The sequence below is a fragment of the Uloborus diversus genome, chromosome 8, assembly GCF_026930045.1.
Source record: "Uloborus diversus isolate 005 chromosome 8, Udiv.v.3.1, whole genome shotgun sequence".
NCBI lineage: Eukaryota > Metazoa > Arthropoda > Arachnida > Araneae > Uloboridae > Uloborus > Uloborus diversus.
Window position 1 is genome coordinate 142950229 of NC_072738.1, and position 17438 is coordinate 142967666.

Here is a 17438-nt window from a genome sequence, read left to right on the forward strand (position 1 = left end):
TGTTTGTTGTGATTTGAAAAAAGGTCTATTGAGCTTCATACTCCATGTTCCTAATTTCTTGCATTTGCATTTATTATTTTTAGGGAATTTTTTCCCCATTTAATGCAAAAACAAATTTTTGCAAAATTTAAAAAATTTTCAAAAAAGAATTTACATTCCAAACCTTTTTGAAAAAAATATGAGTAAAGTTTGGTTCTCTATCATTCATTTTAAAAAATTTAAAAATGATATCTTAATTACTTGATGAAGAAAAAAATCTCAATTGTAGGTTCCCAAAATCGGAGACTTGGCGCTTAATGGGTTAAGCATGTTTTACTTCACTTATGAAATGTCTTTTAATTTTTGAATGATTCTCTTACCTTGATTGGAAATTAACCAAATTTATTCTTCTTAAATCTGTCTTGAAATGCTGAATTAGCAAGAAATATGGGTCATCTCTAAAATAAAATTGATCATCGTGATGTAGGGAGGAAAAGGGTATGTTACATGGGCATGTTTTTAATTACTAATATAAAATGTGTTTTTATAACATGTTCAAATAAATCACTTGACGTCTGTTATTTTTCTTGAATCAAAATATTAAAGGAATTTTTGTGAAAATACATCAAGATGTCAGAGTAAGTCTTGAGGTAACAGGCTCAAAATGTTCATTTCCATTGCTATGTGGATGCAGTTCAAAGTCTATATATTGAAGCGAACTACAAAAGCTCTGTTTAAAATTATAACAAAATTGGTTGGTTGTACATAAAAAATTTGTTTTACCATTTTGTGTTATGTATATGTCAGAACAATATAAAGAAGGATTCTCAGTCCACTCTAAAGTACAGCTAACAAATGTCATGTTGTTCTCATTTGTGCAAGACACATTTTTACACTGAAAATCAAGTGCTTTGAGAAAAGGCAAAACCTGAAATAAAAAAGAGAAGAAAGTTCAACAGTGAAGCATTTGTTACAGTAGCAGTATTCAACAATGTATAATTTTTAAATTCTGCTTGAATAACATTTGTTTTATGAGGCAGTTACTTTAAAAAGGGATACATCTCACAACATCCACAATAATTTAATTTAAATGCAAATTTAACAAATGTATTTAACTGAATAATTCAAATAAAGGAAATGCATGTAAATTTCCTGCAAATAAATTTTACATGTAAAATACCGTTGGCCGGTTGTGACATCCGGACACTGCAATTTTGTCCTTGTTATGAACTCATCAGTCTGGAATATTCAATAACTAAGCTGAAGGCACATGTCATCTCATTAAAGCTGAGAGTGTCAACTAACTGGTAGCTAAAATAAATTTTGCACACCAGCCAGTGTCTGCAGCAATGGTGCAGATCAACTTATCAATTGAAGGCAAAGCTGACGTAAAAAGCACTAAGTTACCGCCCTTAAGCCAGGGCTAAGGAAGAACTAGATGAGAAATACTGACAGCCCAGTTGTGACGTCCGAAGACTGCAGTTTTATCTTTGTTATGAACTCATTCGTCTGGAATAGTCATTAACTAAGCTGAAGGCGGATGTCATCTCATTGAAGCTGAGAGTGCCAGCAAACTGGTAGCCAAAATTAATTTGGTACAGCAGTGAGTGTCCGCAGCAATATGTAGCTCTGCCTTATCCATGGCTTAGGGGCTGCCTGGTCTAGGGAGAAAACTATGCAGGGTGTTCCGTTTTAACCTGCAAAACCTCTATTTTCACAACCGTTAGTCGTACATGCATACTTCCAATTGCAAAAATTTTCAAAATCAGATGTAGAGTTCAGATATTGAAAGTTTGAAGCAAAAATATAAATGAGTCAAAAAATAAAAAAATTAACTTTTTATACTGGCCCCAAGTCACCTAACTTATATTTAAAGAAAAATTCTCCATTAAAAACTATCACTGACACAAAAAACTTGACATTAGTAGGATAAAAACTCAAGGAGAAATTCCAGTTTAAAGTTTTAAGAGAACATGCAGAAAATGAGATTGGAACTTATCGCCCTTTCAGAAGAATGACAGGTTGTCAAAGTAAAAAAAAAAAAAAAAAAAAAAAAAGTATTTATATTTTTTATTGCTATTCAAAAATAAATGCAAATTTCATGCCATGATACACAAAAACACGAACAATTTGAAAAACCCTGTTCTTTTTCCACATATAATTTTAAACACTTGTTAACTGCTGTATTTTCCCCTAAAAGGTGTTATTGACGGCGAGTGTAAAGGGGTGTAAGTCACAAAACGCTGCGTTTTATATCTCTGTGAATATTGGTTGTACTAATTTCAAACTTTTTGTGTTGAAATTATTTTCCAATGGAGAATATTTCCCTAAATATAAGTTACGAAACCTGGGGCCCGTATAAAAAGTTAAATTTTGTATATTTTGGCTCATTTTTATTTTCACTTCAAACTTTCAATATCTTAATCTACATCTGATTTTGAACATTTTTGCAATTGGAAGTATGCATCTAGGACCAACGGTTGTGAAAATAAAGGTCTTGCAGGTTAAAACGAACACTCTGCATTTCCTTCAGTGGACTGTATTTAAGATTTTGTAGATTGCATTGCGGAGTTGTTACTAACAGCAAACAATTTATTTACAAGTTAAGCACTAGACCATAAAACAAGAGTAGGATATGCTTGATCTTTACTACAAGTTGAGATTGGAAGCAAGCCCTGTGGCTCCTTCCCCAGAAGTTTGAAAAGCATCTAACGAAGAGTGGCGTTTTCACTCACCTCTCCAAAAAAGGGGCTTTAGGGTTGCTAGCCAAAGCCGAGCCAATACCCCAAGCTTTGCTCTACATCGCTCGGGGCCTCAGAGAGGCGTAAGGACATACACAGAGGCGTAAACAAGCCACCTGGCATAGCAATGTATAACATTAAATGAATTGAAAAACACCTTACTTTAAACTAAACAGATTCAACAGCACATTGCCTTTATCGTCTATCAATACAGAATTACGAACAATTTCAGTTAAAATGTACATACATACCTCTATTTCGCCTACGAGCACAGAAATGGGATAATCAGCAGATGGCTTCAAGCATCTAACATATACACTTAGACCTTCAATGACACATTCTTTAAACATTTCTAACTCCAACAAGTATACTCTGAAACCATCAGCAATTATTAATCATCATACCAGACTCTAATGATATCTTTCAATGTGAAAATTAAAAAAAAAAGAAACATTAATTGTGAACATAACTCTGTAATTTGTTAGTTCTTATAATAATATATTTCCAAATTCAGAAAAATTACGTCTCGTAATTTTTTTACTTTCATCAAATGAGTTGTTAGAGCTGAATAAACATCCCTTTTAGACCCATCTTAAATATACAGCTACTAAAATATTTAATTGGCTAAAATTGGACTTAATTTAGTAAATAAGAAATACATTTTCAATATTAAAGTCAGTTTTGTTTTATAAGTTTCTCAGATGATGTTTTAAATTCACAGGGTATGTTTTCAACTTGAAAAGGAAACAGCAATTTCATGCGTAACAAATTAGGGTAGTCCTTAAAAATGAACTTTTGAAAATTAAACGGGCCACCCTCCCATTTTCGTTTACGGCCTAAAAGACTACCACAAAAATTTCAGACAAAAAAAATTTATTTTAGGGATCGCTACCAAGTTTCAAAGTTGTGAAAATTCAGCATTTTTTTCCAAAATTCCAATAATAAACTTTTCTGTAAACTCAAAAATGCATAAATAAAAAGCAATACCACCTGCTATTTACACAGGAAGTCTACCTTCCCCCTCGTCCAAGGTAGAAGGGAGTCAAACTCAAGTATAATGTTTCAATATGAGATTTTACGACTCTTAGCTCAGTCTTATGTTCAGAGAGCGAGACTGGTGAATTTTCTTTTCGAATAATACTAATAATTGTGCCACTATTTTTGTTTTTTCAGGCTCAAACCAGTTGACAGTATGAAACGTAAAATCGATTTTAATGTTATTTCTATCAAACACCATTATTTTGTTGTTGTTTTTTCTTTCTTACTTTTTTTTTTTTTTGTAGGAAAAGTAACATAACAAAACAAAGTGTGATAAATAAATACCTTTGTGCTGAACAGTAAAGTAAGAAAAACAACGTTAAAAAAAAGAAAAAAGAAGCAGCGTTAAAAAAAAAACAAACACAAATTTGCCCATTACAGCTGTTGCTGTAACGGGCAAATATGTGCTTTTTTTTTAACGTTGTTTTTCTTACTTTAAAACAAAGTGTGTTTTCAATTTGAATCACAAACAGATGAACAGATTAGACTGCAGTCTGTTATTGTACAGAGTTGGATATATTTCTAAAAGGCTATGATTCCCAGTAGAAAAAAAAATCATGTTATTGATAGGACTTTTTAAAGAATGGCAAAAGCTGAAAAAGAACAAAGAAAATAAAGCCAAGCGCTCTCAGAAGGTTTGAAATAGCAAGAAGACAAATGGAGACGAAGCCCATCTTTTATGATGGTAGGAGAAGGAAAGGGGTAGGGGATTTTGATCCAAAGAAGTTTAGAAATTGAAGGTCAAAAGCGTAATTTTAGACGAACTTTAGTAATCAGAGGTTTCGGGGCTTTCCCACAAAAATGGAGTTTTAAATTGTCATGTGGGCCATCTCTGGCAGTCTTAAAAGAAGCGATGCAGTTGAAGAACTCTTCCTCCACTTTTCAATACTGAAGTTTCCAAAGATACAATTTTATACAATCCTAAACAATGGTATGGGATAGGGGTTCTACCCCAGAAAATGTCCAGAGTTGAAGTTCTAAAAACGTAACTTTAGGCCTTCTTTAACGACAAAAGGTGAAAAGCATGATGTTCAGAACCGTCCCTCGGAAATTTTCGACGTTATTTTTGTGATGTTAAGAGAGACAGAAGAGGCGATTGGAATAAAAAAAGGGGGGGGGGAGCAAAAAAAACCTAAAACACATAAAACTTTTAGTAGCAGCAAAAAAAAAAAAAAAAATTAAAAAGAGAAAAAAAAAAAATACAAAATTTTGCTATTGCTGGTTTTGCAAGCAAATGAGTGGGAATTAATGTAAATCTAACAACTTAACTCACGTTTTTATTGAGATTTTGATGAATTTTGTGCACAATAACTTTCCCAGAAGAAATTCTTAGGCATGAATTATATTACATTATTTACCCCAAAGTATTGTGAGATGTCACAAACACTTGGTAATAATTCCATTGAATAAGTATGGCTTGTTTAAGGAAAACAATTGATTTACTAATATCTAAACAATGAATACATAAACTAAAAGTTACTGCTTGTGCTAAATAATGTTTTGTAAACAGATATAAAACAAATAACTATGTTATGAAAATTTTCACTTTTTTTTTATAATTTCTAGTTTTAGTTTCTAACTTGGAAAAAAAAATATATTAAAAAACATAAAAAATGGGGTTGGGGAGAAACTAAGTTATAGTAATATTCGAGTTATCGGACTTCGAGTTATCGCGAATTGACTGTATTTGGTTGTTTTCCCATGTTGCCCAAAAGATAACTGTGTGTGAATGCGAACAACAAATGTGCCAAATGATTGCTCTTTATTGCTGCATTAGCACAACTTCTGCTGCATTGGTGTTAATACGTAAGTTGCAGAATGTCATCTTTTATTATATCTACAACAGGGTGTTTGTGATCCGAAAATTTTGGGTTGCTGCTTCAAAAAATTTTGGGCTGATAACACATTCTAAAACTGAAAAAAATATTTAAAAAAAATGTTTTTTTCTCAATGAATTTTTTATGTATATTTTACGAGTTTTTACAGGAGGGGGAGGGGGGGGGGGGTCAAGCTTCCTTATAATTTCTGAAAATTTCAAGTCTTCAGAAAATTTTACTATCACACCTGGTCTATAGTTTGATTCATCTATTTTAATAAAACTATAAAATAGTGCAAAAAAAAAAAAAAAAACATGTCAAAAAAAGTCTGATGATAAAATTGATGATTTAATATAAAAATAAAATGGGGGAGACCTCGATTGAGCATGTTGATAATATGCATATAATTACAATATCAATAACACAATACAAGAAAGTTACTGTAACAACATGCAAAAAAGATGGTACATCAAAATTTTATGTTATACCTTCTAGTCCATGATGGATCACAAGGTTTCAGTCTGAAATTTGAATTCAACAGCTTGGTCTGCCACGTGGGAAGAAGTTTTCGTCCTGAATAATCAGCACATTCAGCATTTCCTCTCAGCAAAAATAATTTATCTTTCACAGCACCGGAATGGATATTCAGCATTAAAGACACATCAATATCGTCTGATAACGTTTTGAAAACAAAACTTAAAACAACAGATGTTTCTAGTACAAAATGACTAGATAAAATCCTAAAATAAAACGGATGAAAATGATAAAAAACATGATTCTACTATTTTATTTAGTTATCAAGAAGTAATAATCAAAAAATAAATGAATGGTTGGCTGAAAAATGTTGGATTTTCAAATTACAAATTTTACAGGAGAGCAGTTTTTCTGAGCGTGCAATCAAATTTGAAAAAGCTGTCAAGAAAATGTCACATCTAATGATGCTCCACCGTAATAAACGTTTTCCTGCAAAGCATAAAGATAAACCAAATTCGTTTTTTAATGAAACAACAAACATTATTTCACCGAAAAACTAATTTTGAAAAAAAAAAAATCCAATTTTGTTTCAGCCGACCATTCAAATATCTATAATCTAATTTGGAATAGTCAAGTTAAAATAAATTACACAAAATAAAAATAAAAACTTTATTTCTAGACTAGGTTTGTAACTCAGGTGGTTTAGCCCCTCATTAGCTATAGAAAAAATCCGTTAATTCAGATGAACTGAAAGAAGAAGTAAGAAACTAAAAAATAAATTACTGCAAAAGACTTTTAAATAAATAAATAAACTATTAAGTTTCAACTAAGTATTTTATACATGTTCTTCCCATATATGTAAATGCTTGGGTTTTAGGTGGGTCAATAACCCCCTACTACTACCACTATTGTCTGTGGAACAGGAAGTAATGGGATATTTCAACTAAAAGCTTTACATTTTTGTCCTACATTCTAAGGCACTATTATATTATATTTTGTTTTTCTTAAAGGTTAAGTTTTGTTTTTGTCAGTGCAATTCAAGAGATAGAGATCTTAGATGCCAATAATAACATCAAATTTCTTTAAATATGAAAGTACCTTTCTCCATGTTTACCATACTTTTAACGGGTGTAAGAAAATGTCTAAAAGTTATGCATTTAAGGAGCCTTTGCTCAATCCATATGCATCAGTATGACATTTTGACTTATACATTTGCAATTTATTCATGGAAATTTTAAAAGTTTAGCTTTTAATTCTAACATATTTAAATTTAGGGAACTATTATGTATTGTAATATAAAGCAAAATTTATTGTAAAAACTTTCCAAAACAAAATTTTGTTTGTGATGCTTGTGTGACTGAACAGTCAGCCCGCAACACGTACAAATATTTATTTTTTTAATAGCAGAAAATATTTTTAGGAAGTTCATGCTCTATATTATGTTACATAATGGTTCTCACATTCAAATATATATCGATTATAAGCCAAAGTATTAAATTCCTTGAATAACATGAAAAAATATAAGTAAAAATGTCACAAGCTTGCAAATGGAATTGCGAATAGCTACTTCCAATATGCATACATGAATACATATGTTTTTTTACATAGTCTTGCATATTTTTTAAAAAACATTGATAATTTAATAGGCACAAAAGGAAGAATTTACGACGTCTACATACAATTTTTTTTCTACTTGACTTCTTATCAAAAAGGAAATGCTTGAAAGCTTGTTGTGTTATTATATCGTTGCCTCAGAGCAACAGTAGAATATCTTAGTGTTATTACTGGGATTAGAGGTCTTAGTGTTGCTCTGAGGCGATGATATGCAGCAAGGTTTCGCGGAACATTTTCAGTAAGAATCATACAAATTATCTATGATTGAAATAATCAACATCATTATATTCACAAATCAAATTTAAAAGTAGAGTCAATCAAACATATTACTGAAAGCATAGGCTTTCTCCTTCAGAGTTGGCAACTCCAGATAGATTAAGGCAACATCCACCATTGAATGCATCTTCTTCATAGAGGCTGATGACTCCAGTTTTGGGAGTATAGTGGGTATAATGAAATGTAGGTTGACATTGCTGAAGACTCAAATTAAACCAAGGCTCAGTACTAATAATCTGAAACAAAAAAAGTGTTAGTTAATACAAGATTTTGAAACAGGACAAGATTTTACTGATTTAATACTGTCACAAAGAAAATTTTATGCTGGATACTGCTGTTGATGTCTGATTTTAAATGAATGATATAGGTGATTTGGTAAAACAATATTTGAAAGAGTGCATTTGAAACCTGTTTAAAGCCTACGCAGTGGCGAAGAGGAGGTTTTGAAGGTTAAAACACCCCCTCCCTTCCTTGGTTTCAAAATTATTGTCAATCGTAATAAAGTAATTTCTCCACCCATAAGAATTGTTTTGATAAAAAAAAAACCCTCCAGAAGGTTTTTCTGGCTGAGCTACCGAGCCTTGCCATTCTAAATAAAGCACACACCAGCGACCGCTGCCCCTACTACAATTTAACTAGTTTATTGGGTTGAAATGCTGCTACAAGTGTGTTACTGAGATCTCCATATTTTCAGCATAAAAATGAAGGAGAGGGAGGGTCTCACGTACCATACAGCCAAGGCAGTGGCGGGGATTGGGGGGGGGGGTACTTTTTATGGTTCATTTATTTATTTTATTTTCCAATTTAGGAACTACAACTAAAAATTATAAAAAGAGTAGAAATGTCAAAATTTTCAGATCATAATTATTTGTTTTACGTTGCTGTATCTATTTACAAAACATTATTTAGCACAAGCAGTAGTTTTTAGTTAATGTATTCAGTGTTTAGATAATAGATATTAGTAAATCAATTGTTTTACTTAAGCAAGCCATACTTGCTTAATGAAATTATTAGCAAGTGTTTGTGACACCTCAAAATACTTTTGGGTAAATAATGTAAGTCTAATTGAATCGCTGATTTTGAAAAGGGCGAAAGTCACCAGTAATTGATTTTGAGAAAACTTGATAAAACTGTTTATCTCAAGTTACAAATTAGTTATTATAAATCTATAGCAGTCGTTCCAAAGGCACTGCTTTTACATATGTTCAGTGAAGTTTTGGTTAATTTCCGATGTAACTTGGATCAAATACCGAATTTACAAATTAGATGACTTACGCCCTTTTCAAAATCAAACGGTTTTTGGCAATAAAAAATATTTTCTTTGCACTTATTTTAAAGATATTTTAATTGTGTAAATGTTGCAATTTTTTTTATAAACTACATTTCATCGTCGGAAGACGTGGTTTTCCAAGAGAGGATCCTTTTGTAGAATCCATGGTGTTACTCGGGAGTGTGAGGGAGGAGCTTTCTAATGTCAGTGAACTTATTTTCATTCATGGGCACCTGATCAGTGAGTGTATGCTGGCATAGTTGGTAAATCGGGGATGTTCTTGACTTTCAGGAGTTTGTAACTGTTGTAATTAAGACCGTCAATCCAGTCAAAAGCAATAAGGATCCCAGGTGTTGAAGAACCAAACGCGTACATCTTGTTGGAAGTGACGGAGAATAAATCGCGATGATCACTCTTCTGCCCCGGCCGGGTCTTTTTCAAAGGGATGCAGGATTTCTTATAAAACTCTGGCCACCATTGATTGAAATCTTTGACTTCTATGGGGCGTAGCACATTGACAGTGAAGGGATCCTTTCTGGTAGCCAGAATCATTGCATGATATTCGTCAGGGACGTAGACGTTTTCTCTGCTGGAATAGTGGTACGTTTTCCTGGGAAATGATGTAATATGCTCCACCATTCGGTTGATTTCAAATGCGGAAATGTCGAAATTTGGTCGAGGAGCTTGAATGCGCGGTTCTTTTGGAGTGTCTCCTCCTCTTAACAATCCCTGTAAACGCCTTAGCTTCTTTTCGGAGGCGCTGTGAAGACAGAGAAAAACCTTTCGACAAACAGGTACTTTTTGGGAGCCCTGTATGACATGATAGCTGAAAGTGGACTGCCTCACTCGTGGTTCTCGTTTCTGGGACGATGTTTTTCGACTTCATGGTGATCAACGAGAGACTGAAGATAGACGTCTTGTATTGTCTTTGATTGCATAAAGTACATATTAGCAAGGACACCGTCACTTTTAGCTGGAGAAAATGAATCAAAACATGTTTCTGACTCCTTTTTTTACGTTTCTTTCCATCCACTTCGTCCATCATTACTGTTTAAAAAAATTATGTAAACCAAAACAGCATAGATAATGACAATGCAATATTGTTAAAATAATGCTGCAATATGGCGAAATACTGACGGAAGACTACAGTTCATAAAACTCTGTACCACAAGAGAAACAAAAAATATTACCTTGCACAACCAGCGACATCTATTCGAATTGTCAATGAGTTTGAAAAGGGCGTAAGTTCAATGACTAACGCCCTTTTCAAAGTTATTGCAAATTTCCCCTCCATTTTTTTCAATCACTATTCATACAAACTTATGCCGTTTTTAATCTCATTTAGTAGGTTTACTACCACAGTATCGTTTCCCATTATTATCTCGATTTGTCAAAAATGGTGACTTACGCCCTTTTCAAAATCAGCGATTCAATTCATGTCTGAGTAAAGTAAGACAAAACAACGTTAGAAGAAGCACAAATTTGTAAATTACAGCAGACACGTGTTTCGGCGTTACAGGGAACGCCTTTTTCAATGCAAAAAATAATGAGCTTATGGATGAAAAGACATCCGACAAAAGCCAAGAACAGATAAGCATGCAGCTTAAAAGATAAAAACAGCGGATTAGCCAAACACCAATGACAAAGTTATAAACCGATCAGGAACCAATAGGAATGCAAGCAAAGGCCAAGAGCTTTCTTTTAGGTACGAACCCAGAAAGAAAGAATTCAATTGGACAAAGATTAAGCTGAAGCTTAAACAAAAAGAAAAGAAATTGTCAGTAACCGTGAACCGCAAGAAAGGAAAAGCTGAATGGAAAACCATGAAATAAAATAAACAGAAACAAAAAATATTCGAAAAAAGGAAAAATAAAAATAAATAGAAGAAAATTGGGGGGCGGGGGGGGGGGAGTGTCAATCAAGACAAAAAGGTAAAAATAAACAAAGGAAGATCGATAAAAATGAATAGGAAAAAAAAGGGGGGGGGAATGGGGAAAGGACAGTATTAATGATATGGGAGCCAAATGTTAGGAAAATATGGAACTGCACTAAGATCGTTAACTAAGTTAGAACTGTTCCTCAAAATATGAAAGGATTCCCAAAAGTCAAGATCTGATGAATTGGGGCATTTTTGGATAATCTGATAACAGTTAAAATCAAAAGAGTGATTCGAATCCCAACAGTGTTGAGCAATACTAGACTTAAGATAAATAAATACCTTTGTGCTGAACAGTAAAGTAAGGCAAAAACAACGTTAGAAGAAGCACAAATTTGTAAATTACAGCAGACACAGCTGCGTTACAGGGAACGCCTTTTTCAATGCAAAAAATAATGAGCTTATGGATGAAAAGACATCCGACAAAGTTGCCTTACTTTAATACTAGACTTATTTCATTGTTGTTTTTTCACATAATTTTGATGCTCTTTCAAGCGAATTTTTAAAGCATGCTGAGTCTGTCCAATATAGGCAAGTTTACAACTACAATTAATTCTATAAATTCCACAACAATTAAGAGGGTGAATAGGATCTTTAAGAGAAGAGAATGAAAGTTTATTAATAGGAGAGAACACCACCTGGAATTGGAAACGTTTTAGAATCTTAGCAACCTGATAGCTTACAGATGGAAAGAATGGCAAAACAACCAAATTCTTTCTGATGAAGGTTCGGTTAAGAACATTAGTTTGGGATTTATTTGAAAGTTTTTTATAAATGGAATCAATCAAAGTTGGCAGATAGTCTCTATCAATTGCCACAGCTTTAAGATAATTAAGTTCCACTTTGAGAAGTTCCGACGAAGAACAAATATTAATTGCGCGATAAACAAAAGAATTGGAAGCAGAATATTTTTGATTTGGAGGATGATCATGTCTGAGTGTTTCTTCGGGGAAAGTTATTGCGTACACAATTTATCAAAATATAAACAAAATGTGAGTTAAGCTGTTAAATTTACATCAATTACCACTCATATGATCTCAAAACCAGCCTTTGCAAAAAATGTAGTATATTTTTTTTTCCTCTTTAATTTCTTTGCTGCCGTTAAAAATCCTACGGCTTCTATTGTTTTTTTGTTTTCTTTTTTGGCCCTCTCCCGTCCCACTCTTCAGTCCCAATTGCCGCCTCTGACCCATGGTAAATGTTAGGGACGGATCTCAGGGATTTCAGTTTCAAGGATTAAACAAGCATCTACTCTGCCTATATCTGGATAAAATGCAGCACATAGGAATGCACCTTAAATATATCTTAATGATACACCATCCAGTTTGTACTCACTTGGAAAAACACATAAAATGTTTGAGTTTCTAGAAAATATGGTAAACTAGCTGCATTGCCCGGTTTTGCACAGTCTACCTTAAAAACAAAAGTTATGTCAAGTGACACATACTCAACAATCAGGCTTCAATTAGAGGGGGGGGGGGACTAAAATTTTCCGTCCAAACAATCATTCTTAAAGAAAGAAAATGTGAAATCAAAAATTCCTAAACAAATTAAATGTAACTTTCCTGGTTATGTCCTGCTGGCAGTTCAAAAAAAAAAGGAAAGAAGATAAATCGCCAAAAAATAATAAAAAGCAGAAATTTTTACCTCAAAATAAAAACAAAATTTTATTTAGTCAGTCGAGAGAAAAAAGGGGCAACCTTCTAAACGCTAATTTGAAATGAGGTCGCGCAAATGATAATTTTCCGATTTAAACATTCTTTTCCATTAGGCTTAACAGTGCTTTTTTATTTTTTCCCAGTTATTTTACAGCCTTTTCTTTTGACAAATTCGAAGGAAATGAAAGAACTCTTTGGGTGTTTTTCGCAAACTTTCGAATGGCGCGAAATCAAACTGATCGGATAATTATTTTGGGTAGAAAGAACCATTTAATGCAATTTTCAGGCCCTAAAATTGAAATTCGAACGGTTCGGTACTCTTTTGGCATTCAAACCCCCCCCCCCCTATGTTCCTTCTTGGGTGCCCAAGTACCTCCCTGCCAAATTTGGCCAAGATCTGAAGTAAACTGTGGATCTGTATAGGGAACACTCACACATAAATATATTCTCTGTTTTATTTATATGGATTGAGATAGCACCTACTTTTAGGTAAGAAAATTTCTTTTTAATACATTAATGCAATATTTTTGGTGATAATTCTTCAAAAATGTAAGAAGTAATGCATAAACATTGAACAGTGTGTTCTAGTGTTCATAAAGTTGCAACCGTATTGGCTTAGTGTCCAAATTTTATTTTTTTTCCCAAAATTTCACTGTCTTGGTTTATTACTTTAATTTTAGTAAAATAAAAATATATTTGTTTATTACATTTTCCACTTTTTGGTACTCCTGGCAGAAATTGGCTTATCTTTTCAGTTGAATTTATATCAGCTCTGGAGCTATAACCTCAAAGTTTTACTCTTGTAGTTGTACTTCATTTCCTCCGACTTTTAGAAATAAGTCTGGTTTTATGGGCAAAATCAGCTACTATCTAGGAAAGAAAGTTATCCCAAATTCAATACTTTATCATTCAAGATTAGATGTTTTTACAAAAAATAAAATCCAAATTCAGTAAATCTGTGCATAAATCCTGCTTACTTAGAAAAGATGGCGAAAAAAAAAAGTAGTTTGGTAACTATGAGAATGATGTCCGAAGCAATTTATTCTCCTTTACATAGAAAAAAGTGCGAAAGTGGGTCCATTACAGGTGTGTATAAGTTGTTTTAAGTATTGGGCCACTATCAAAAATGCATTATAGTATTAGTTTTGCTAACATTATTATTACTAATTTTTCGACAGAAAAAAGATCAACCAGGGGTGACAGAAGTAGCGTAGCTAGGGAGGGGCGGAGGTGGCGGTCCACCCTGGGCAACTTTTTAGGGGGCGGCAATTTCACACTTTTGATGCGAAAAAATTCAATGTATTTTCCCAACAAGGAAATCAAACTTTTCATCTATTACTGGAGGCAAAAAAAAAAAAAAAGGCGTTTGAACTGTAAAGTTTTGATACGACTATAATAATTAAATTATTCTAATACATTTTTTTTTTTTTTTTGTGGGTATCTTAGCACTATTCTTTGTTTTTTCTCTCCCATCGTCTGAATATACAGACTGAGGGAAGCCGCAGTGTAAAATCACGGCCTAAGATTTTTTTTCCCACTCTAAAGGTTTACTATAGGGGAGGAAGCAATAAATTTCATAACCTTTCGCTGTATGATGAATCTACCACTTGATGTTAAGAAAGTTCTTTGAAAACCACCTTATTAAAAAAAAACATTTTTTTAAAGGAAAGTAACAACAACAGGGTTGCCACTAAAGTTCACGAATGAATTTCCCTGACATTTCCAGGTGTTCCAGGCACTTTCAGACAAAAATTCCAGGTTAATAAATGTTGACTTACGCTATTAAATACCAACCGAATAATGTTTTTAAAAAAGTATCAAAAATTGTAATCAATATTTGGGTGAAATTAAGACAAAACTTAAATTTTAATTATATTGGTTACAAATGCCTTTGAAAGATCAGCAATTTCCTATTGGTCCTTTTTTCTTTTTTTTCTGGACAAAAGACTGAAATCTCAAACACAATAAGCAATTTTCGGCGAAACTAGTTTCAATTTTGACATGTTTCGAAAAAAGAGGTTTTAACCCATAAAAGCAAAAATTTTGAAACTTTAATATTTTATGAACATTATTCATTTCATGAAAAAAAAAAGGCAGAATTAAGGCATTAAAATACTAAAAAGATCACAGATGCATTGCAGAAAATATTAGTAATTTTTAGCTAAGCATGGCCTGGAGTTTTTTTTCAAAAGAAGCAAATAAAATGTAATGATATAAATCTGAACTATAATTTTTGTAGGGATATTTCTTTTCTTTCATTTTCCTTGTTTTAGGCATATTACATTGTCTTCAAAAATGAGCTTGAATTATTTCTTTCAACTATCCGGATTCATTATTTTTACTCAAATGGTGCAGCAGTTGCATCAGATGGAAAAAATGGGAAGGAATTCCCTGACATTTCCAGGAATTTCAGTAGTTTGTGATTTTCCCTGACCATTTTAGATGATTCTCATTTTCCCTAACAATTCCAGGTTTTCCACGTGCGTGGCAACCCTGCAAAAAGAGTAAGATTAGAAAAGTCTCAAATGGAGGGCAATTTATTTCTCAACTTTGGGACAACATTATTTATTTCGACTTTTGCTTTGATTGGTCCTAGATTGCAAAATTTTCATTAAGACAGAACGAATTTTATGTACACTTTTTAAAAGCACTTATTAACACCTCAAATAATATTTGCTGTTAATATTACTGTTTTTTATCAACAATACATGTATTCCTTTAAACAATGAGTTTCACATTTAGTGATTCATTATAATGAAAAGATTTTAATCAATAAAATGTCTGGGCAAAGCCTCTTACATTTACATCAAAAGTAATGACTTTCGATGCAGAACTTTTCCCTCTCATGAATTGCAGTATGGTTAATGGAATGTATAGGGCTTCTTCATCTGATCGTCATCTATCAGTAAAAAAAGAATCATCCAAATTTGGTAATATAGCAGTACCGGATCTTAGTAAGTATTGCTCGTAACCTGAACAGCAACTTCTGAGTTTGTCAACATTAAGTGATTTGCTTAAGCATGGATCCAAAAAGGAGTCATAACTCCCTTTGAGAAACCCTAAAATTGCATTTCTAAAACTTCTGATTAGGAAAATTTCCATGGTGGAGCCTCGACCCTAACGCTACTTCCAACTGTGACAAAGCTTCAAATGCATTTTCAGGACTTCAATTTTGAAAATTTTCCGGAGGAGAGCCACTTACTAGCCCTTTCTCTCATAACTTGACCAACAATAGCCTTAAAACAGCATTTTTGGGGCTCCATTTTCAATTCCTCCCCCCACCCCCCCTTCGCAGTCTAAGATTTTCAAAGATAGCTTTAAAATGTGCTTTCAAGCCGGCAAATTCTGACCCCTTCCTATGTAATTAAAATGAAGACAGCTGAAAATTGCGTCGTTAAAGTCTCAATAAATGTCACATTTTTCGGGAAGAGCAACCAAACCTTCCCATCCTTAACGTCACCAAGCAGCCTAAAAATGCAGTTTTAGGCCTTCAATATCTCAAAACATATCCGTTTAAAACTTCAATATTAATAAATTCCTCAGAGTAGTTGAATTCCGACAAACCCAACCTGATTCTTCCAGTAACGTGATTAAAGATAGTGTAAAATGTGTGTTTAGGACATCAACTTCAAACTTTAAAAACCCCATCTCATCCAACATCTTGAAAAATCACATAAAAATGAGTTTTTGAAGATTCAATTTCCGAAAAATTCTAAGAAAGAGGCGCCAAATGTCCACACAGTCACCTAACGTCACAAACTAGCTCAAAATTTTGTTTTTGGAAATTTCAGAAGAAAATTCGCGACGCCTTTTTTCCTCTCAATGATGAAGATATTAAAATAAACAAAAATTTCGAGAAAGATTTCGGGTGGCAAACCCCCATCTGACTTTTCTGTCAAAACGTTATCTCAAACAACGGTTAAAATCGCGTTTTTAAGAACGTGTTCATTTTCAAAACGTTTGCAGGGGAGACAGAAGAGCTATCTGACTTCCCAACATTTTTAGAAACTTTCAGCCACTCCATAAGGCCCTTCTAAGACCAGTAGGAAGACCATATACCATTAAATACAGCATTTTATAATAAATAAACATTTGTGTTTTTCACAGTCTGGTCAAAATACTTTCTGGACAGCGCCTGCGAACACACGCATTCCCCAATCTCTTCACGCATCCAAAGATATCCTAAATTGCTTTTTTAACACTTCAATTTCGGAAAATTTCACTGAAAATTCCCCCCCCCTCCCCCCAACGGCACCAAAGAAAGCTTACAACTGTTTTTTTTTTCTTTTCAAAATTAATCTGGAGGGAGCTCTAAGCCTCTTTTCTGTTAGCGTTACTAAAATTGCGAATTTTGACTTAACTTTTGAAACTTTTCGGTGGGGCCATGATTTTTTTTTTCTTCTGCAAGAAAAATATGAAGTTTCCTTTTTTCTTATTTGGTTCTTATTTTTACTTTAAATGATTTTAACTCTTTAATGTATTAGCTATTTCTCATCAAAAGGGTGGCAAATTGTGGAACCGCCCCGGGCGGCAGTAAGTGTAGCTACGCCACTGGGTGATAGTAAAACTCAAGTAAAGTAGTAGGACTCAAGTAAAATTTTCTGAAGACAGTGTAAAATTTTCTGAAACTATGAG

At 33.2% G+C, this 17438-nt stretch overlaps 1 protein-coding gene across 1 annotated transcript in view; it reads right to left on the reverse strand.

Annotated features, from left to right (window-relative positions):
• Positions 1 to 500: 500 nt before the first annotated feature.
• Positions 501 to 17438, reverse strand: part of LOC129227772 (cytosolic endo-beta-N-acetylglucosaminidase-like) — a gene marked incomplete in the record, with an annotated part of 35865 nt that continues 18927 nt past the window's right edge. Inside the window, 4 exon segments of the mRNA XM_054862379.1 lie at positions 501 to 907; positions 2972 to 3092; positions 6064 to 6315; positions 7994 to 8175. Of these exon segments, the coding sequence (XP_054718354.1) occupies positions 605 to 907; positions 2972 to 3092; positions 6064 to 6315; positions 7994 to 8175 (858 nt within the window).